Here is a 20,680-nt window from a genome sequence, read left to right as displayed (position 1 = left end):
GGACCATGCCTCGTGCTGTTCGACGCTAGAGGCAAACAAGGGGCCGATGGGCGTCGACCGGAACACGCGGACGTTTCAGTTCTCCCACTACTCGTTTGACCTCAGCGTCACCGATCACCTGCTGGCCCTCACCCAGGGCGGCTGTGTGTGCATCCCCTCGGCCGCCCAGCTGCACGACATTGAACAGGCGATCCAGGACATGGGCGCCAACTGGGTTGAGCTCACGCCCTCGGTCGCCCGGCTGATCAGCCCATCCCGTGTCCCCGCGTTGCGGACCGTGATCCTGTGCGGAGAGCCCATGGCCCCCATCGACAAGGCCCAGTGGGGGGGATACGCCCGCCTAGTCCACGCCTACGGGCCTGCCGAGTGTGGCTCATGGTGCATGGCGCAACCAGACGTGACGGCCAGGCCGGGCCCGCTTGACATTGGCACCGGCACGGGCGCGGTATGCTGGATCGTCGATCCCGCCGACCACCAGACTGTCCTCCCCTTGGGGGCCGTCGGCGAGATCCTTGTCGAGGGCCCAGCCGTGAGCCGCGGCTACCTGCGCCGGCCCGAACAGACCGAGGCCTCCTTTGTTCCGCCTCCAGCCTGGGTTGCTTCCCGCTTCCGGCCCGCAGTTTCGCACCGCTTCTACAAGACGGGTGACCTGGCCCGGTACCAACCCGACGGCACCATGTTGCACATGGGCCGGAAGGACACACAGGTCAAATTGCGCGGCCAACGTCTGGAGCTGGACGAGGTGGCCTTCCATGTGAGACAATGTCTACCGAAGCATGCTGACGCCGTTGTCGACCTGATTCATCCGGACGGCGGTGGCGCAAGGCCCATGCTGGCTGCCTTCATCTGCGCGCCGGATGACGGAAACAGCCGAGGGGGAGTTCGCCCCCAAACCCAAGCCCAAGCCAAAGACGATGACGATGTTCTCATGCCAGCGACGGCGGCCTTCCGGCGAATCGCCCTCGAGATTCAGACACAGCTGCGAGCGACGCTGCCCCGTTTCATGGTCCCGACAGCATTCCTGCCTCTGCGATGGATTCCCCTTGGCGTCACGGGGAAGCTGGACCGCAAGTGTCTCCGAGCTTTAGCTGCCCAAGTGACGTTAGATGCGCTGCTGCTCCAGGCTTACGACACCGAGGCCATGACGCCCTCGGTTGATAAAGCGCGTCCAACCAACGACCTCGAGGCATCGCTCCTGGAATGCGTGGCCCATATACTCAACATGAAGCCAGAAGAGGTCGGCATCCACGATAATTTCTTCCATCTTGGTGGGGACTCGATTGGCGCAATGGAGTTCGTGACACGCTGCCGCCACCAGGGCCTGACCATCACCATGCCCGACATTTTCCGACACAGGACAATCCATCGCATGGCACAGCGGGCCAAGAGAGTCGGAACCGGGGCAAGTGCAGTCAGAGACGAGGAGGAGGAGGAAGAAGAAGTCGGGGTGCAGTTCGGTCTGTCTCCGATCCAGCAGGCTTTCTTCGACCGTGTCCCCGAAGGCCGGCTTCGCTACAATCAAAGCTTCGTGGTCGAACTTCAGAGCTCCACGCAGCAGCCCATAGAGACGGCCATATCCACGGTAGTGAGGCGACATGCCATGCTGCGCGCCTCGTTCCGTCGGAGCGAGGCAGGCTTGTGGGTGCAAACAATCACCGACAGGATCGATCAGTCGTTCCGCTACAACACGTACCATAGCGCAAGCGTATCCAGCGCGGAACTGGGCGAGGAACTAAAACATCGCCTCGAGGAGAGCCAGGCAGCAGTGGATTGCCAAAACGGCCCAATGCTGGCAGTGGACCACATCCTTGTCGACGACGGTCGCCAGTATCTCTCGCTTATCGCCCACCATCTTGCCGTGGATCTCGTCTCATGGCGAGTTATCATGAGCGATCTCGAAGTGTTGCTGCGAGGCGAGTCACTCCCGCCACTGCGTTGTCTGTCCTTCCCGAGCTGGTGCCATGCGCAGTCGGAACACGTCCGCACGAATCTGAAGCCTCTGGAGACGCTGCCGTCGTTGGAGAATCTTGCCGATTTCGAGGCTGATGTCGAGCACTTCTGGGGCTGCCCACAAGCCACCAACACCCACGCCGAAGCCATCTCAGCCAGCTTTGCACTGGACTCCCACACCACCACCCTTCTTCTCGGGCCGGCCAACGAGGCTCTGCGGACAAAGCCTGTAGAACTTATCCATGCTGCCATTCTTCTGTCCTTTGCCCGCGTCTTCCCAGGACGCCGACCACCTATCATCTATCAGGAAGGCCACGGCAGAGAGTCGTGGAGCCGATCTATCGATGTGTCCGAAACGGTTGGCTGGTTCACCACGCTTGTCCCCGTCCTCGTTCCTGTTGCATCCGACACGGGCTTGGTAGATGTGGTTCGGCGAACAAAGGACGCGCTACGTCAAACACCGGCGAATGGTTGGAGCTACTTCGCCGCCCGATACCTGCACCCAGAAGGTCGCCGTTTGCTTGATCTGAAGAGACCCGCCGAGATACTGCTCAACTACCATGGGGCATACCGCAGCCTGGAGAGAGAGGGGAATATTCTGCAAAGCACGTCAAGATTTGATGGTCTTAGCATCAGCACCGACCCCCAGATGCCGAGGGACGCCTTCTTCGTCATCGAAGCCTGGGTTTCCGCCGGCAGCATGCAATTCGAGTTCGCCTACAACCGGAATTGTCTTTATCAAGACTTGGTCAGCGAATGGCTGACGACCTGTCAAGATCTCCTGGGTGCAATCGCAGAGGAACTTGCATCAAGCACACCTCGTCAAATCACATCGGGTGATTTCCCACGACTCGGACTGACGCAACAGGAGATGGAGATGCTTTTGCAGCACGTCGCTCACCTGGGCATCGCAGCGTCATGTCTGCAGGACGCATACCCATGCTCACCCATGCAGCAGGGGATATTGCTGAGCCAGGCAAGAAACGAAGCGCTGTACGAGACCACTACAAGGTGGAAGATGACGAGTCAGGGGGTCGACAACCACCTGACTGCTGGCCGCATCAAGGCGGCCTGGGAGTTGGTGGTGACCAAGCACGCCGCACTGCGCACCATAATCATCGAAAGCCCCTCCCGTCATCGTTCCTACGACCAGATCGTGCTCGAGGGCGACAACATCACCGGAAACATTACCACCACAAGCTTCTCTGGCTCACAAGTAGAAAAGCAGGGACCTCTCCCTTGGTCATTTGTGCTAACCCAGACTTCGGATGCCGGCGATTTCGAATGCGCCCTCACCATCAGCCACGCCCTAGTCGACGGCCGCTCGCTCCAGCTACTGGGCGCCGAGCTCACCGCGGCGGTCAATGGGAGCCCTCTATTAGACGGCAGCCCTGAACCTCTGCAATATGGCGAGTACATTTCGTATCTGAGCGATGAGGCCCCCAGGGAGGAAGATACCGACCGCTATTGGCGGCAGTACCTGCAGGATGCCACGCCATGCCGATTTCCCAAGCTGAGCGGCGGCGGCGGCGGCGGCGGCGGCCCATCGTCCCGGGGACAGGGCCAGTTGCATTCAGCCACCCGGCAGATTCCTTCCGGCCGTCTACAACGGCTATGTGAAGAATATGGGACCACGCCTTTCAACGTCATCCAAGTGGCATGGGCGCTCGTGCTGCGATGTTATGTGGGCTCCGACGACGTCTGTTTCGGATACCTGGCGTCCGGACGAGATATTGCCCTCCCCGGCATCGAGGATGCCGTAGGGCTGTTTATCAACATGCTGGTTTGCCGGCTCCGGTTGGACGACGAAAGCCTCCCCGTCGGGACGTTGCTGGGAAGGAATCAAGAAAGCTTTGTTCGCGGTTTGGAGAACCAGCAGTGTTCTATGGCTAGGATCCAGCATGATCTGGGCCTCCGGGGTGATGTTCTTTTTAACTCTATCATATCGTACCAGGCTCGTTCCGGTGCAGATGGTAATGCGGTGGCGTCGGACTTGAATGGCCGCAAGGACCGCAAGGACAGCGGCCACCACGCTGCGAGGTTAGAGACGGTCGACATCGACGACCCGACCGAGGTAAGGATCTGTTTTGGGTTTGGTGTGATTTTGGGAGGACTGTGAACTTGGCTAATAAGGCATTAAATTGTAGTATGGTCTAGTTCTCAACGTCGAGGCGGCCAAAGACATCATCAGCCTGTCTGTCAGCTTCTGGGACACCTATCTCGATCCCCATCAAGGGTCTGCGCTCTGCGGATTCTTGGTACAGACCATCCTGCATATGGCCGACAATCCTTTCGCCACGGTCGCGGGCTTTAAGACGCTAAGCGACGAGGATCGCGAGCAGATCCACGCGTGGAACGGGCATTTCCCGCAGGCAGAGCGGGCCTGTGTCCACCAGTATATACTGGAGCAATGCCGAACGCGATCCGAGGCCCAGGCGATATGCGCTTGGGACGGCGGCCTCACCTACTGCGAGCTGGACACCCTATCTGCGGCTTTTGCCATGCATCTGCAGGCGCTCGGGGTTCAGGGGCCGGACGTCTTCGTGCCCATCCTGCTCGACAAGTCGCTGTGGGTAGGCGTCGCCTTGTTGGCCGTCTTGCGTGCCGGCGGCGCCTTCGTGCTGCTCGACCCGGCCCTGCCCGACCTGCGCCTGCAGTCCATCTGTGAGACACTGGGGTGCCAGGTCATCGTCTGCTCACCTGCCGACCACGATAGGGTAGCCAAGTTGGGGCCCCGAGCGGTGGCGGCTGTTTCCCACTCGGAGTCTGAACGGTGGCCAACGCCAACGCCAGGCCTGCCCACACACCAGGCGGAGCCGGGCCATGCAGCTTACGCCGTCTTCACATCGGGCTCCACGGGGAAACCAAAGGGGGTCGTCATCGAACACACGCACTACGCGACCAGCGGCCGGTCCCTCCAGAAACGCCTCGGCGTTTCCCCACAAGCTCGCGTGTTCCAATTCGCCTCGCATTCCTTCGACGTCAGTGTCAGCGACTACCTCACCACCCTCATGGCCGGCGGCTGCGTCTGCGTGCCCTCCGAGGCCGACAGACTCAACGATATACCCGGCGCCGTCGCGCGTCTCGAAGCCAACTGGATGCACATCACGCCCTCGGTCGCACGCACGCTCCAGCCGTCGCAGGTCCCGGGCATCGATACCCTCGTACTCAGTGGCGAGGTCCTCCAGGACGATAACGTGCGGACGTGGGCACCCGTCGTCCATCTCATCAACGCTTACGGGCCCGCCGAGTGCTCTGTGGACTGCGTCGTCAACGACGAGGTTGCTTTGTACCCCGAGAGCATTGGAACAGCCAGTGGCGCTGTTTGTTGGATCGCCCATGTCGACAACCCGGACCGGCTGCTTCCCATCGGCGCCGTCGGTGAACTCCTCGTCGAGGGCCCCATCGTAGGGCGGGGGTATCTGAAGGAGGAGGAGTCGACCCGCCAAGCATTCATCACGCCGCCGGCCTGGCTTCAGCGGCTGCGTGGACCCCACGCGACGGCGAGAAGCAGGCTATACCGCACCGGCGACTTGGTTCAGTACCTCCCCAGCGGTGCATTACGGTACATTGGCCGGCATGACACCCAAGCGAAGATCAACGGCCAGCGTGTGGAGCTCGGCGAGATCGAGTCTCATCTCGGCCGGCTCTTCTCAGATTCGCAGGGTGTGGCTGTGGCACTACTCCAGCAGCCACCGCCCTCCTCGTCACAACAACAAGCGGTACAAGCATTGACGGCCTTTATACAATGGGGCCCGGGAGATGAAGCTTGCAATGACCTCGACACGGAATGCCGCATTCTGGAATCGAGTCCTGGTTTCTTGTCCAGCATCCGCGATGCTACGTCCCGTCTTCGGGAGTGGCTGCCCTCCTACATGGTGCCGGTACGGTTCCTCGCTGTCAATCGCATTCCCTTGAGCCGATCAGGCAAGGTCGACAGGAAAAAACTAGGGAACCTGTCATTGATCACCACCACCGCCTCGTCGTCGAGAGAGCAAGCACCCGGGCATGGTGACGATGTCCAGAAGAGTTCTCCGAGGTCCCTGTCAGACGCAGAACAGCAGATCCAAAGGCTATGTGCTGAGGTGCTGGGCCTCGTTCCTAGTACGATCGACATGGACAGTGACTTCTTCCACATTGGAGGAGACTCGATCAAGGCCATGCAATTCGTGTCTCTTGCCCGACGAGAGGGACTGTCAATAACTGTGAGGCAGATACTGCTTTCCACCGCTCTTTCGGAGCTGGCGAGGGCGCCATCGCCGTCTCCGTCCGGCTTTCATAATGGCTCGCCCCCGGATGAGGAGAACGTCGTCGGCGGCGACCGCACGGAACAAGCCTTGGACACCCGACTTTTGGGCTCCTTGTGCTGGCAAGACCTGGGCTTCCAGGAACAAGACGTGGAAGACATATTGCCCGCTCTTGATCTGCAGACCTTTTCTGCCTCCCGGCCGCAGAACTACTGGTTCGTGGAGCTCGTGGGACCCCTGGACGCGACGCAGCTGAAGCGGGCGTGCCTCGAGTTGGTTCAGCGCCACGCGATCCTGCGCACTGTCTTTGTGCTGCACAAGGATGGCAAGACGTTACAGGTGGTCTTACGTCGACTGCCTGCGTCTGTAGCCGTTGTGAAAGACCTCGAAACCGATGAGGCGGACTTGATGGCATTTGTCGTGGCCCAGAGCCGCAAGGACGCGAATTCCCAGAAACTGTACGGAACGCCGCCGTTGCGGATGACACTGGTTCGACGGCACCGCGAGCACCATGTGCTCACGCTGCGACTGTCGCATGCCCAGTACGATGGACTATCCATTCCTGTGCTCATAAAGGACCTGCTGGGGCTTTACGAGAAACGTGACGTCAGCACGGCGGCCATGTCCTTCGCGGCCTATACGCGCGATTGCGTATCACGCAATGTCACAGAAGGGGCACTGGCGCACTGGCGAGGGCTTCTGCACGGCGCCTCGATGACGAACTTATCGGAGCCAGGCCTGGTCGACGACCCTCACCCTCCGGCGGCCACAAGCTTGGTCGAAGTCACGACCAGCGTGCGACGACCTACACCGCCACCGGGCATCACCGACGCCACCATGGTCAAGACGGCGTGGGCGCTCGCCCAAGGCCGGGTGCTGCAGGGCCAGCGCGACCTCGTGTTTGGCCAACTCGTTAGCGGGCGCAATGGGGACCCCAGCCTGGCCGCCGTCGTGGGGCCCTGTCTAAATCTGTCGCCTGTGCGCGTGCGACTTCCGGACCACGACGACCATGACCATTCCTCCGTGGCATCGTTGATGCGCCGAGTCCAGGACCAGCACGCCACATCGGTCGACTTCGAGACAGTGCCTCTCAACATCGTGGCGGCCCGCTGCACGTCTTGGAAGGATCCGTCTATCGAGTTCGGCTCCGTTGTGCACCATCAGCACGCCCCCGGCCAGTTCCGCATGCGCTGTGGCGCGTTGGGTGCCCATGTGGATGCCTGGTCGCCTATATCACTGCCGGGGCGGAGCATCTGGCTGGCATCCAGCATCGTTGACGATGATGATGGTGATGATAACGCCCGCCAATTGCTCCGCCTGAATATGTTTTGTCGTAGCGAGGTTGCTTCGGGAGAACGGCTGGAAGAGCTGCTGGGCGTGCTTTGTGACGTGTTGCGTGCGCTGGATGGGGGTATCGACTTGCCTGTTACACAGCTGTTGTGATTCTAGAAAGGTGGAAAGTGTTGGAACCACAGCGGGCGGAATATCGCGATGATGGACGTCAAATAGAACCGCGTAATGGAGCACATTCGCGCTCCGTGTATGTGGGCAAGCAATTGCTTGATTGATTGAGTTGCTGTTGGGTGGAAGAACTGGCCCAGTTGGGCGACATGTGTACCTTGTTGATAGAAATCTTTGCATTCTTAAAACCGCTTTCTCTGTTTCTCAGAACTTACGGCCCGAATCTTCGAGCAATGTGCAATGATAACCCTATTCCGTTACCGAGACCGACGGCTCTAGGCGATTAATCGCCTTCATAACCGTTGCCTGGATCTGTTTCCACCTTCCAATGATGAGTTCCCGTTGCTCACTCTGGCCAACGGATGTTTCCCCAACGGCCGCAATCGTCTCCTCGGCCTTTTCCCATAGTTCGTGGAGAAGCTGCGCTAGTAGCTTATCAACTTTGTGCTGAGAGACTTGGCCACACTCTCCGGTCGTTTCGAGTATTGTATGGGATTCCTCCGGTGTGCAACAAAGCAGCCCAAGCGCAACCCGAGTTTTATGGCAAACTAAATTGTCTGCGTCTAACTTTATTGTGAATGGGCCGAGATAACATCTGCTCTCGAGCTGTGCTTTTTGCGCTGCATTTAACTTCGGCAGAATCACATCCTCAAGACATGCTTGATCCCACCGGTTTTCTTCCATCACGAACCCGTACTCGGCCAAGAGAAAATCGTTCGAATGGTCGCCGTAAGATAGATAAATTTCTTCGCCCGCGCGGTACGTGCGATTAGTACGGACTTCGTAGCAACCGCCAGGGGAGAATGAAACTCGGCATCCGTCGTCTGCGTGGTTGAAGAAGTCTTGTAATGGAACCAAAGCCAACCTATCATCCGGAGGATATGCTTCCATTTGCTCGGTGACGTAGTAAAATGCCCGAGTGTTGACGATGAACCAAGTGTATAAGAACTCTTCGAGTGACATCTTCGGAAATGCCGTCGATATTAACCCCCAATCTCTGGCAAACCTGGCCTGTTGTTGACGGATAATGTGTTTGGCTGGCCGTGGGAGCATGGCATGGAGCTCCTCGTGCCACATGAAAGGTAATGCATGCTTGAAATCGGACAGTGTCGGGAGCATGGATCTCCATGGTTCCAAGTCTTCTGATGTGTCAAGCGCCAGCTCTGCCGCGAGTAAAGCATGTATGGAGATGTCGCGAGGAAGTCTTTGCAATATAGTTCTGGGGATGGAATGTAAGCTGTGGATGGCTTCGGGGGGGACAACGAGGATTGTCTGTCCTTCCTTCCATTTCCACCCGCAGGTTAGATGCGGCGGCCCATTAGATAATTAATAGTGGGAGTTGAGACCCATACCTTAAGTCGACGCTGAGCTACCATTCCATTGCCTCGGCCGGGGATTTCCACGAAGCTTATTCCATTTTTGCGAATACCTTGGGCTTTTGCCCATCGTAACAAAGCCCTTCGTCTTTCCATCGCGGCTGTGTGTAATCTGGGTTGTTGAGTGAGGAACTCGAATAGCCCGAAATCCGGCCAATTAATTAGTTAATAATTTCCGGGGGAAGTTCCATGGTGCTTGACATAACCCCACTACCCGTGCGAGCCGCGCCCGTCCCACCTTGCGGAAAAACCTACGGAGATGACGTCGTGTTAGTACCTCTGCATACCTTCCGCCCTGATCCTTAACAATCGAGGGCATCTATGTCCCTTGGACGGAAAAGGCTCCGAAGTGTCAACTACAGATGCATTTACAAGTAATATGAGATGCGGAGGGTCATTGTAGGCATAACAGCGTATAAATTTACCGGGGCAAGCGACCAGTGTCATTTGTATTGAAGCCGGCGTTACGCCGTAATTATACCTAATCAAATCTACCTTGCTTGTCCGCTCTCATCCCATGTGAAGGATTTTTTGACATAATTTCGCCGACTGAATTCTTTCTGCGACGAAGGCAGTGCATGAGAGTTGCACAACTAGTCAATCGATCAAATTTTGTTTCGCGAGTTGGCATATTCGGCGCCTGTTCGGATTCTTTTCGAGGTGACGAAGGAACTCGGCTTGAGTACTTGGTTTAAAAGTAACCGTATTGTTCGAACCCTTGGAATCGGAGACCATGATGGAATTTGCATTAATTACCTGTTCTGCCAACCAAGTAAGCCGGGAGCCGGGGTGGCGCAGAATTGCGGGCGTACTCCTCGAATCAAGGGGTTCGCTTGACTGTGGCTGTACGCCTTGGGTCGAGGCCAGGGCCGTCAGGCCGCAGTTGACTCGGCCTGGTGAGCCCCTCAAACCACGGGTGCCTGCGAAATTCTCCTACAGCAATGAACAAGCTGCTTAACCTCAAAATGACAGCTGCTCCAGACTCCTGAATCGCAGTTTCGGCCGTCGATGGAGTCCCCCACGGATGTGGCCGCACTTTGGCAGGCTGCAGTCGAGGACTATGAAACCATCACGGGCGTTCAACTCCAGAATTTCGCCACCGTCAAACATATTGATGGTATCTTGGTCCAAGTTGGATTGAATGAGACAAATTTCAAACTCCATCGACATGGCGGTTCCAAGTTGGACAAGTTCCGGACCTTGGTGCAACGGAGCCTTGGCCCGATCGAGATGCTGAGCCATGTAGTCGCCCATGCGACTAAAGCTGTAGGCATCTCCAAATCATTCACAACTTACTGCTACTCCTGTGACTAATGCAGTGAACTAGACTTTTCCCCCAAGCGAAGCCCTCTTTTCTGCGATTAGTTATCTCATCAAGGTATGACCAACTCACAACTGTTTGCCACGCGACTGTTGACACCTCAGTAGACTGCAAATGCTGTATCGTCGGACTATGACAAGATCGTGGAGTTCTTTGACGATTTGGATTCTTATCTTCACCGATTAAAGACGTTGGAACACAATACGCCACAAGTCCCGGAGTTACAGGCGGCCTTGACAGATGTCTTCCGATCAGTCCTAGTCCTCTGTGGTATCTGCACAAAATACACACAGAGGAAACGAATCGGTCAGTATCTTTTTCTTTGGCTTTCCCATTTGGGCGACTCCTGCATATGCTTCAATTCATTCTGGATGTTGAAGGATATGTGTACTAAGCGTTTCACAGTCAAAGCATTCCAAAACCTTGTCTCGGGTGAAGACGCCGAGCTTAAATCCGCGTACGAGCGCTTCCACAAAACGGTCGAGCGGGAACAAGCAGTGGTCAGATACGCCATACTCTCTGACGTACAGGAGCTCAAAATAAAAACTGGCTCTGTACATGGGGATGTCAGAACAACCCTCGCTGTTGCAGAACGTCTGGATAACAATCTTGGGACGGTAGTAGCCGGTGTACGACATATTCAAACACATGTCGAAGGTAAGGTCACCGGGTTCAGGTGGACAGGTATTAATCATTAAAATTTAACGTGAATCATAGACCAGGAAACCGCGCTCGAACGGAAAGAGCTTCTAGCGTGGCTGTCAGATCTCGAATTCCATGACAAGCAGCGAGATTCCTTTGCGAAGCATCATCAGTCTACTGGAGAGTGGCTGCTGAGCTCTGAGCCATTTCAAAGATGGCTTAGAGATGAGAAAACCACAACTATCTGGTGTCCTGGAATTCGTAAGTACCATCACTATCGTACCCGCCATTGGATACATGCTTAGGTACTGACCGAATATCCAAGCTGGTGCGGGGAAGACCGTGATGTTGTGAGTTTTGAGCCCACGACTGTCAGCTCATCAAGTCTCCATGCTCATCAATATGTCGAACAGATCGGCTGCTGTCAACTACGTTGAAGAAATCACGGAAGGATCTAATGTTGCGATTGCATATGTGTATTGCGACTACCAAGACTCGACCACACAGTCTGAAGATGGCATTCTGCGCAGCGTGACCCGCCAGTTGGTCGAGCAATGTACGTCGGTGCCATCCGAAGTGATGGAATTCCGTGACAAGTATAGCGGGAGGAGAACTCAGCCGACTTCCGCAGAGCGTATCTCTCTTCTCAAGCTTTTGACTCAGTATTTCGGGAGGACATACGTCTTCATCGATGCCTTGGTGAGTCTCTGTCCCCGCTCGCGTCAGGGCTGCTTGCGAGATGCCTAACGTTGGCAGGACGAGTGCCCGGAAGAAAATAGGGAAAGGCTTCTCAACGTGACAAAAGAGCTGCAGCATTTTGTCCGTCTGTTCATCACCTCTCGACCGAACGTGGATCTGCAGGGAAGACTCTATAATCTGACACGAATCGACATTGTGGCGAACGAACATGATGTCCATGCCTACCTGCTTTCGGAGATTGAAACGAACCACAGAATGCGTCTCTTCACCACCAAAGACCCGAATCTGAAAATGGACATAGCGAATGGGCTCCAAGAAAAGGCCCAGGGCATGTAAGATTAAGCTGAACCCCAAGTTGCGGAGGAGTCTAACGGTTCGCAGGTTTCTGCTAGCTCATCTCCAAATGCGCCAGCTCTGTAGTCATTCTAGCGTAAAAGGGGTTCGCCAAGCTCTGGGCACGCTGTCAGAGGACGTCTTCACCTTTTACCAGGGAGCCATGAGTAGGATTGAGAAACAAGGGGAACAAGACAAAAGTCTGGCTAGAAGGGCGCTCAGTTACATATTCTGTGCGCGAAGACCACTCGATATGGATGAGCTTCTCCATGCATTGAGCGTTGAGGATGGGGATACACAACTAGACGAATCCGCTCTTCCCGAGATCGAGATCCTTATCAGCGTTTCGGGTGGCCTAATCCGGGTTGATGAGAAAACTGGCAAAACTGGGCTCGTCCATTTCACGTTGCAGGAATATTTCGAGAAGTATCCTGCACAACTTCTGCCCCAGTTCGAGATGGAGATGGCTCAAGTGTGCCTTACGTACTTGTCCTTCGACGCCTTTGAGAGTGGGCCCTGCACCGACGACGAGAGTCTCACTCAACGTCTGCAAAAGTACCGATTCCTTGATTACGCTTCCCATCAATGGGGGTTTCATGTCAAGGCAAGCCAACTTGACAACGACCAGGATCGTCTTCGAAGTATCCTAGGAGATGATCGTAAATTGTCTTCTTCGATTCAAGTCCTTCACACCTCTCGGCGTCGGATAAAAGGAGGGTACGACCGGTTCCCGAAGCAAGTTACGCCGCTACACGTTGCAGCAGACTGGGGCTTACAAAGGCTCTTGACTGTTCTGTGTCAAGCCGTCACCGAGATTGACAGTCGAAACAGTTACGGAGCGACTGCGCTGCAATTAGCTGCCCGTGGTGGCCATTACAAAGCCGCACAGTTATTGCTTGAGAAGGGAGCCGGGATCAACCTGTGCAATGACAAAGGCGAGACGGCTTTAGCCTGGGCGAGCAGACTTGGCCACCTCGAAACCGTCGAGCTTCTTATCCACCATGGAGCAGACGCATTGGTAGAGGATAATGAACAGTGGACGGCGCTCCACTGGGCAATCATGAACGGGCATAACGAAGTGGTGAAGGCTCTCCTTCAATATACCGCCAATATGGGTACGGGGAGTGTTGAGAGAAACAAGGGCCTCATCCTTGCCGCTGATGCGGGTAACGAAGAGATAACGGACATACTCTTAGTAGCCGGTGCCAACAAAGACTGGAGAAACCGTGAGGGAAGCACAGCACTGACCTTTGCGGTTCCCCTTGGCCATGAAAAGACGGTACATACACTCCTTCGGCACGGAGCCGACGTCAATGTACGAGACAATTACGACAATGTGGCGCTCCACTGGGCGATCACATACCCTACAATCACCAGGTTGCTGCTGGCAAATGGAGCTGAAGTTGGCGCTAGGAATATTGAAGGAAAGACGTCAATGCATTGGGCGGCTCAGGAGGGGCAGACTGAAGTCACGGAAATCCTGATTCAGTCCCGCGGTGATGTTAACGCGAAGGACAAATTCGGGTTCACGCCACTTCATACCGCGGCGCTGAAAGGATATGAGTCTATGGTGCGACTTTTGTTGGAGCGTGGGGCTGACCCTAATGAGAAAGACGAGGATGGATGGACGCCATTCCACGCGGCCGCTTTGAAGCAGCATGATGGCATTTTGAGCCTATTATTCGACAAGGTTGAGAATGGAAACCAGATACTTCAACAAATGACACGACGGCTGGAAGACGAAAATCAGCGAGACATCCTGAACGAGATGGCGGACAAGAAGTCGGTCGGGAGCAACCTTGTCAGCGGTCTCCGGTTAGCCGTCAACAGTGGACATGTCGAGAGAGTGCTGGCTCTTTTGGACGCCGGAGCAGACATTGATGCCGAGGATAGTGTTGGAGGCTCGACGGCCCTCACACTAGCGTCTTGGCTATGTCTTCGGGATATCGCCCAACTCCTCTTAGAGCATGGTGCCAACCCCAACAAACCTGACCGAAGCGGACGAACCGCGCTACATTATGCGGTTGACTATGGTTACCATGATCTAGTCAAGTTGTTGGTTGAGAATGGAGCTCATGTCGATACAAAGATCCATGGGCGGACGGCGACGCTTTTGGCAGGGAGAAAAGGTTTTCTGCTGACTGCAGATTACTTGGTTCGACATGGAGCGGATGTCCATAGCGCGGACTATCGAGGACGCAGAGCGCTACACTGGGCTGCCTACCATGGCGGTGTGCCTTTAGCACGTCGTCTTCTAGATCAGGGCGCGGATCCCAACGTGACTGACTGCTTGGGAAGGACGCCACTGGTCTGGGCAGTTGAGCGCAGCCAACACAAGACAGTGGCGCTATTGGTGCGCAACGGTGCGGATGCCACCTTGACTGCAAAGGAGTTGATCACGGAGCCTGACGACACATATCATTGGGCTGGCGCTGATGGCGACGAGAATGCTACGCTGAGAGGTACTCCGTCTCTCAAAGGAATGCCCAATATCTCTAAGGTTGACCTTCAGGGCTCTCGCAGCTTCCTTGCCAAACTCGGCATCGGAAGAAACAGTGGTCGGCAGAAGGTGGCCAACGCTTTAGAGAGCGTAGCAAGGTGAGCTTTACTCTAATCCATAAGAATGAACACTTGTCAGCATACTAATGTGGTTCTGACTACGATAGGACTGATAGGGTGACCGAAGGCTTGCTCTTGAATGTGGCCGAACGTGTGGACGTCATTGAGCCGGTAACAAAGTTCGCCAGCACAAATCGGACGGGCACTGGCGTGCGGAACACTTTCAACGTTGGGCTTGACCATTGGCAGCCCGACGGCGGTCTTCAGTACGACCTCATCTGGACGCAATGGTGTGTCGGCAACTTGACGGACGCGGAGTTGGTCCGATACTTACAACGGTGCAAGACGGTGGTGACTCCGGTCACCGGGGTCATCGTCATTAAAGAGAACCTGAGCACCATCGAAAGTAATGTCTTCCGTGAGATAGACAGCAGTATCATGCGGTAAGGTTAAAATGAGGTGCTTATCTGGGTTCAGTATGGGAACTGATTTCGCAACAGGAGCGATGCGAGGTTTCGAACCATCTTCCAACAGGCGGGCTTGCGGATAATAAAGACGGAAACGCAGAAGGGTTTCCCAAAGCTTCATGGTGTCAAGCTGTTTCCGGTGCAAATGTATGCGTTGAAGCCGGCATAGGTCATGAAAATCGAAGGGCGACGGGAAATTAAGCGTCGGAATTATTTGTGGTGCACCATGAGGGTTCGTCCTCTAATTATATCATCGGCTCCGGCTTTGGTTCGCCCCCACGGACTGTGGCATTGTTGACCTTTGCCGGGCACGGCCGCCTCGGCTCCTGAAGTTCTCTCGGACCCTCGGGTCGGGTTTATCGTCTTCGAAATTAATATATTTTCTTTCCGATGAAACATGCCATAAACCTTAACACAGTGGAAAGGGAGTGGGGTACGTTCGAGCTGATGGAGTGGCACATGGCAAGAAGGGTTGGTTGCGCCTGCCGTCTTCCACGACACATAACCCGAGAGTGGGCTCTGTCCTCTGTGGCACAGTTCCCAATTCTAATTATCTCTTCATTCCTCTTTTCTAGGTACTTCGAAAAAGATAGAATATCGACCCTCCACCATATGATCCAATACCTGGGGTTGAATGATACTTGACGAGCCTCTCGAGTTTGTGACAACGCCAGGTCGGTACACAGGTGCAAGACCGAGCGATAGCCCTTCAAAACTACTGCCTAGATGCACAGCTGGCCATGCCCGAAAAGTCCACGGCACTCGAAGCACGCGAACCGCGCCGCGACTTTGAGTTGTGCAAAGTTGTCTTCGTTGCCGCGGCAGGTATCCCCTTCCCCTCCATTCAGGCCGGAAAATCCTAACACTTGCTCTAGTTAAGCCAGATACTGTTTGCCAGGCATGCGTTTCCGCCGGCGTGCTTTCAACTTCTCCCACTTAGAGAAGTTGTCTCCCGGTCGTTTGAGACCATTATCACCGACGGTACTGGGCTCCGCGCATTCGATAAGGAGTTTCTGAGGGATCAAGGGTACACTATATTTCTGCGGCATGAGTCAGATTATGGCTTAAATCGATTCTTGGGAATCTTGGTACGCAATTTCGTTGTCTCGTACTCGTAGGTTACCAGGGAAGATGCTAACCATCTCGTCTAGGAGGAGGATATTTTCCCACTGATCGAGAGCGAAAGCTTGATCAATTTTAGAATCAGCTACCTTCGCACAAAGACGTGGAAAGAAAATTCTTTGCTTGAATACTTTACTATTTCAATCAAGTATAACAAGGACGGTGCATATGGGTTGGGGATTTGGAGGGGGGGGATGGGTCATCAGCATATTGCGAATACCGACTGCCAGCTGTGGAATTTGGGGGATTATTTGAGCAGGCTCAATTCGTTGGATGGTTTGTTTATCTCTGGGGAAATGAAATCCGGTTTGGATTCTTATTAACCTTTAGCGAATTAGATCCTGTTCACTGGACACTCGCATTTCACGCGGTTGACGAACCGGATGACCCTCTCATCGGTGTTTGGAAGTTCGGCCGGAAGGAATTCGATGGCGCCAAGCTCAAGCTACAGCAGCTCGATAACTATTCTTACGTGAAAGTCTCGCACCTGGAGTAAGCGGTCCGGATCTCAAGGTGGTTGACGATTGACTAACCTCTGCAGGATTTTGCCGCTTTCTCCCGCAGACGGGGAGGAAGTTGATATCGAAACCATTCCGAAATCTAACTTAGGTGTCTCCGTTGACCGAGTCGAAGAACCGCATGCGGACGCTGAGCTTCTTCATATAGAACCAGGACCAGAACTAAATCGAGATCAGACGAGAAAATCGAGCAGAAACGGCGGAGACAATTTGCACGCCCAGCGCCCCCATGCGGTCCAACCGTCCCTACCATTGACCGTTACCTCGAGTAGAACTGCATCAGGCGATCGAAAATGCCTTGTGGGAGCGAAAGAGGGAATGAATCGACCACTCGGACGAAAGGCAGAGCCCACAGAGGCGGATCGCAGTTCTAAACGGACTAAGCAGACCGTGGCTAAGAGAAAACCCAAGAGACCACTGGTAAGATTTCGTGTAGTTCCCGCCGCAGTTCTGGATTCTAGTGTTGACGGCGAAAAGCAATTGTTTGAAGATGCCGCTTCAAGTTTGGCCGCGACACAAATAATTGGTGAAAGCCAATCTTTGGGACAGCGAACACAAGGAGTTGAGGTCGCGGATCATGGTAGTGGTCACGGCGGGCAGTTGCTTAGCCAGACACGGCCCGACAGAGGGGTTTCTCGGCCTAGCTCTCCTGATCCGTTCAATTTTATCCTCGGGATGTCTCTTTCACCGGAAGCCAAGTCCGCAATTGAGGGTCCTCACAAGACTTCTCGTTCTCAGTTCCCGGTTCAAGCCCCGGAGACACAAACCGGGATCGGGAGAGTGCCATCGAGAGGCGAGGCCAAGGAATTACTTCGGCTTGACCCATCTTCGAGCCCCTCGCCTTCCCAGAAACAACTGGCAGCCTCACAAAAGGCCGTGGGGCTTGCTTTTAGTGACGGCACGAAGAAACAAGAGGCGGTGGAAAACCAAGGGGTCGACATCCCGTCTTATCAGGCGGTTGACGAGAACGCCGAAATCAGCTTTGCGTTTTCTCCGCGACCAAATACACGACGGGCATCATTGTTTTATGATCTCCCCAGCAGCAGCGTTGGAGAAGATTGATACTACGGGCAGGAACACGGAGGTGTCAAGGATATTAAGAAATATTCCAACGATACTCCCCTGGCTAAGCCACTAATTAAAGCCCCTAAGCGTCGCATCTAGTACCGGATGGGATGAGAACATCTTGAGATTTAGTCGCTGTAGCTACTACCTCCCTCCTGAAAAATAAAAATCAGTTGCTTTGTACATGCTTGATGTTGCCATGTGTTGATAAACTCTAGGGGCGATCATTGATAAAGGACGAGTAAGATTTTGCTTGGCTTCACGCTGTTTCCTGACAGAGAAGGGCGCGTCCAACTTACATGTGACTTGCTTAGGTTCTGTGGTTATCGTCATGACGTCTGAACACAAAATGTACACCCGATCTGTCCCATGACGGTTGAACTGCAGGACTGTACAACAAACCTTAACCCCCCCAAACCTTATTGCAGGAACTATAAAAGAAGGAAGGAGCGCTCACTGGGGAGTTAAATTCCCTCTATGTTTAGGTCTCTGTAAACCTTCCTAAAACCTTTAGATTATTCACCCTTTCTCGGCGCCTTGACCGATCATTCACTTACAACTCTTCTTTGTATTTGCTATTCTCACCGCCGTGACGACCACCACCCCGTTGACTCCCCGGGTCGCCAATTCCTCATAACCTTTGGTCACGCTGAATGATTACAACGTGATTCCTCTCGGCGTAATCTACAATACAACACCCCCCTTGGCCGATATCCACCATGAGCAACGGACACACCACCGGGTCCCTACTAGCCATGCAGCCCCACGGCATGATACCTCAACCCATGGCAGGGGCGAGCTTCCTCACATGGTCGCGGATACCGGCCGATATTCGCGTCCTGATCCTAGAGATGATTGCAGAGACCAAGAACGAAGGCTGGCGGTCTTGTGCTGCTGTCTGCAAGGAGTGGCATCGGGTGATCGCCAGAGCAAACTTCCAATCACTCCGACTCAACAACCCCCATCCGAGGAAATTCAGGGATGTTGTGGTTCAGCACAGGCATTTGATCCAAAACATCTAGTTTGAGGCGGTGATGGATGAGTATGGCTGTGACAAATGCCCCGAGCCCATGGAGTTGAGGGAGATGTGGGGTGTTAGTGCCCGGCTTCGTCAGAAGTTGGTTGACCTCTTCCGACTCCTGGGTATCCTGGAACAGACGACCAAGAACAGCTTGACTCTTCATATCAGCGTCTACTTCCCGAGCCACACAAAACATTGGTTTAAAAATTGGCACACTACATCCGACCCCACGTATAAGAGAAAGGGCGGAGCCAAACGCCCGCCTCATACGTGGAACGACCATGGCTGGGTTAGTGGCAAGCAGGTTAAGTCACCCCCTCTCTGGGCCCTTCTGAGGCCTTTTGAGGTCACGGTACTCGCTTTCCCAAAGGAACTTCCTTCGGTCAGCAATGTGACACGGCTGGTCATTCGCCGACAGCAACGGCACGGCTTTTATGACTAGACTCTTTTCAAGATTCTCGCGGCACTTCCTGCCTTACAGCATCTTGTTTATGAGCCCTGGAGGAAATGGATGCGCGTCGATATTGAATCCATGGATCGGGGTAAGTGACAACTGAACCCGTCGCGGGGGCGTTTTCTTCTATACTGTAATACATTCCCCACCGCTGAGGCTGCTTATCTAACGGACTATTTAACACAGGGTTTTGCGATCTTCTTGACCATGCGTCGGACACTGAAGACCGTGACATACAAGCGCATACCATGCGGAGATGTCGGCGCGAGTTTCGCTTACGACAGCCTAAGGCTTGAGAAGGTTTCTCTCGCATTTATGATTGACGCCAGGGACTTTTTCGATACTTGCCAGCGTTCTTGGAGGTGGCCCTGCCTTGAGTCACTCGCGTTAACATCTCGGATCCTTTGTGAACCCAAGACACACCAAGAGAAAATAAAGGTTGAGAATCTGTTCCGCGCGGCTGGCAGAGTGGCACGGCGAATGCCCAAGTTGAAGACGATGGTCCTTTGGAACGGCCAGGTGAAGAACGCCTGTGCATTCATTTACCACGTCGGCGCAGGCCCGGAACCTATGGCCTCTATTACCTGGCGTGGTACTTGGGAGATGGAACTCACACACCGAGTCGTCGCGGTCTGGGAACGCGTGGCTGAAAAGCAAGGCTATCTCAAACCACTCTGGGTCGCACAGGAACATATTAGCAAGGAGGATATTCTGTCGCATGGCGAAGCGATTCATCATCTGGCCATGCCGTGTCAAGTCGTTGTGCCGGAGTTGTTGTGGCAGATCCGTGACGAAGGGAGGTCTGGTGCCTGGGAGGCTAGATGGAATGTTGAGCCTTGAGCGGCCTATTGTTTTTTCGGTGCCCCTAGTGCTAATTTGTAATATCCATACTGCGACGGGCTTTGCCGCGACGGGCCGTACCCTGCCCCTCACATGTTCAGGGTTGCTTTCTTTCGAGGTTGTGAGGTCTTATGACAGTCTGGGTGGTAATCACGCGCTGGATTTTATCTGAATACTCGACGATTCGATGAAAAGGGGGGGCGGGAGAGAAGGGTTTATGGCACATGTTTATTTCATTTCATTTTATTGTTGGGTTCGGTGATAGGTTAGTTAATTACCTGGTCGGGTGCAGGTTCACAAAAAACCACCAAAGTAGGCTTGTAAACTAGCTCTCATCATAAAGAATGTATTTACCTTTGTGATTATGTTGTCCAGTCCGGTGTGGCACTGGAGAAAAAATAACTTTGGTGTTTTGAGTAAAGTTTTATGGCAGCGCTGTGATGTTGTGTTAGGCACGGTCAAAGACCCCTGTTTGTCTGTTGCTATCTTTGCACACACCTTGCTATCTCCCGGTCGAGCCCGGATAGTCTGTTCCATTGCTAACTCCGTTCGGCCCCACACATTGCCCCGTTCCAGGAAACAGGGGTAACCTTGAAGGATAGCAG

The 20,680-nt window shown here is 54.5% G+C and overlaps 5 protein-coding genes across 5 annotated transcripts in view; 4 read left to right on the top strand and 1 right to left on the bottom strand.

Annotated features, from left to right (window-relative positions):
• Positions 1 to 7,640, top strand: part of C8A04DRAFT_34059 (uncharacterized protein) — a gene marked incomplete at both ends in the record, with an annotated part of 29,995 nt that extends 22,355 nt beyond the window's left edge. The window contains 3 exons of the mRNA XM_062782699.1: positions 188 to 3,931; positions 3,968 to 4,024; positions 4,098 to 7,640. Coding sequence (XP_062640701.1) covers positions 188 to 3,931; positions 3,968 to 4,024; positions 4,098 to 7,640 — 7,344 coding nt within the window. The remainder of the gene's footprint in view (positions 1 to 187; positions 3,932 to 3,967; positions 4,025 to 4,097) is intronic.
• Positions 7,641 to 7,907: 267 nt separating this feature from the next.
• C8A04DRAFT_34058 (uncharacterized protein) lies at positions 7,908 to 9,130 on the bottom strand (the record flags this gene model as incomplete). The annotated part of the gene is made up of 2 exons (XM_062782698.1): positions 7,908 to 8,939; positions 9,011 to 9,130. The coding sequence occupies 2 exons, from the start codon at positions 9,128 to 9,130 to the stop codon at positions 7,908 to 7,910; spliced, it is 1,152 nt and encodes a 383-aa protein (XP_062640700.1).
• A 912-nt stretch (positions 9,131 to 10,042) lies between these two features.
• Positions 10,043 to 15,224, top strand: C8A04DRAFT_24571 (ankyrin repeat-containing domain protein; the record flags this gene model as incomplete). The annotated part of the gene is made up of 11 exons (XM_062779215.1): positions 10,043 to 10,300; positions 10,362 to 10,412; positions 10,463 to 10,661; positions 10,761 to 11,012; positions 11,073 to 11,258; positions 11,323 to 11,347; positions 11,411 to 11,696; positions 11,754 to 12,028; positions 12,078 to 14,627; positions 14,696 to 15,031; positions 15,089 to 15,224. 11 exons carry the CDS (start codon positions 10,043 to 10,045, stop codon positions 15,222 to 15,224), a joined length of 4,554 nt encoding a protein of 1,517 aa, XP_062640699.1.
• A 571-nt stretch (positions 15,225 to 15,795) lies between these two features.
• Positions 15,796 to 16,673, top strand: C8A04DRAFT_34056 (uncharacterized protein; the record flags this gene model as incomplete). Its single annotated transcript, XM_062782697.1, has 4 exons — positions 15,796 to 15,876; positions 15,931 to 16,143; positions 16,207 to 16,453; positions 16,516 to 16,673. The coding sequence occupies 4 exons, from the start codon at positions 15,796 to 15,798 to the stop codon at positions 16,671 to 16,673; spliced, it is 699 nt and encodes a 232-aa protein (XP_062640698.1).
• A 1,842-nt stretch (positions 16,674 to 18,515) lies between these two features.
• Positions 18,516 to 20,075, top strand: C8A04DRAFT_34055 (uncharacterized protein; the record flags this gene model as incomplete). The annotated part of the gene is made up of 3 exons (XM_062782696.1): positions 18,516 to 18,749; positions 18,783 to 19,184; positions 19,422 to 20,075. 3 exons carry the CDS (start codon positions 18,516 to 18,518, stop codon positions 20,073 to 20,075), a joined length of 1,290 nt encoding a protein of 429 aa, XP_062640697.1.
• Positions 20,076 to 20,680: the final 605 nt, after the last annotated feature.

Source organism: Dichotomopilus funicola, assembly GCF_033296635.1.
Source record: "Dichotomopilus funicola strain CBS 141.50 unplaced genomic scaffold C8A04scaffold_3, whole genome shotgun sequence".
NCBI lineage: Eukaryota > Fungi > Ascomycota > Sordariomycetes > Sordariales > Chaetomiaceae > Dichotomopilus > Dichotomopilus funicola.
This window is presented reverse-complemented; position numbering and strand designations above follow the sequence as displayed.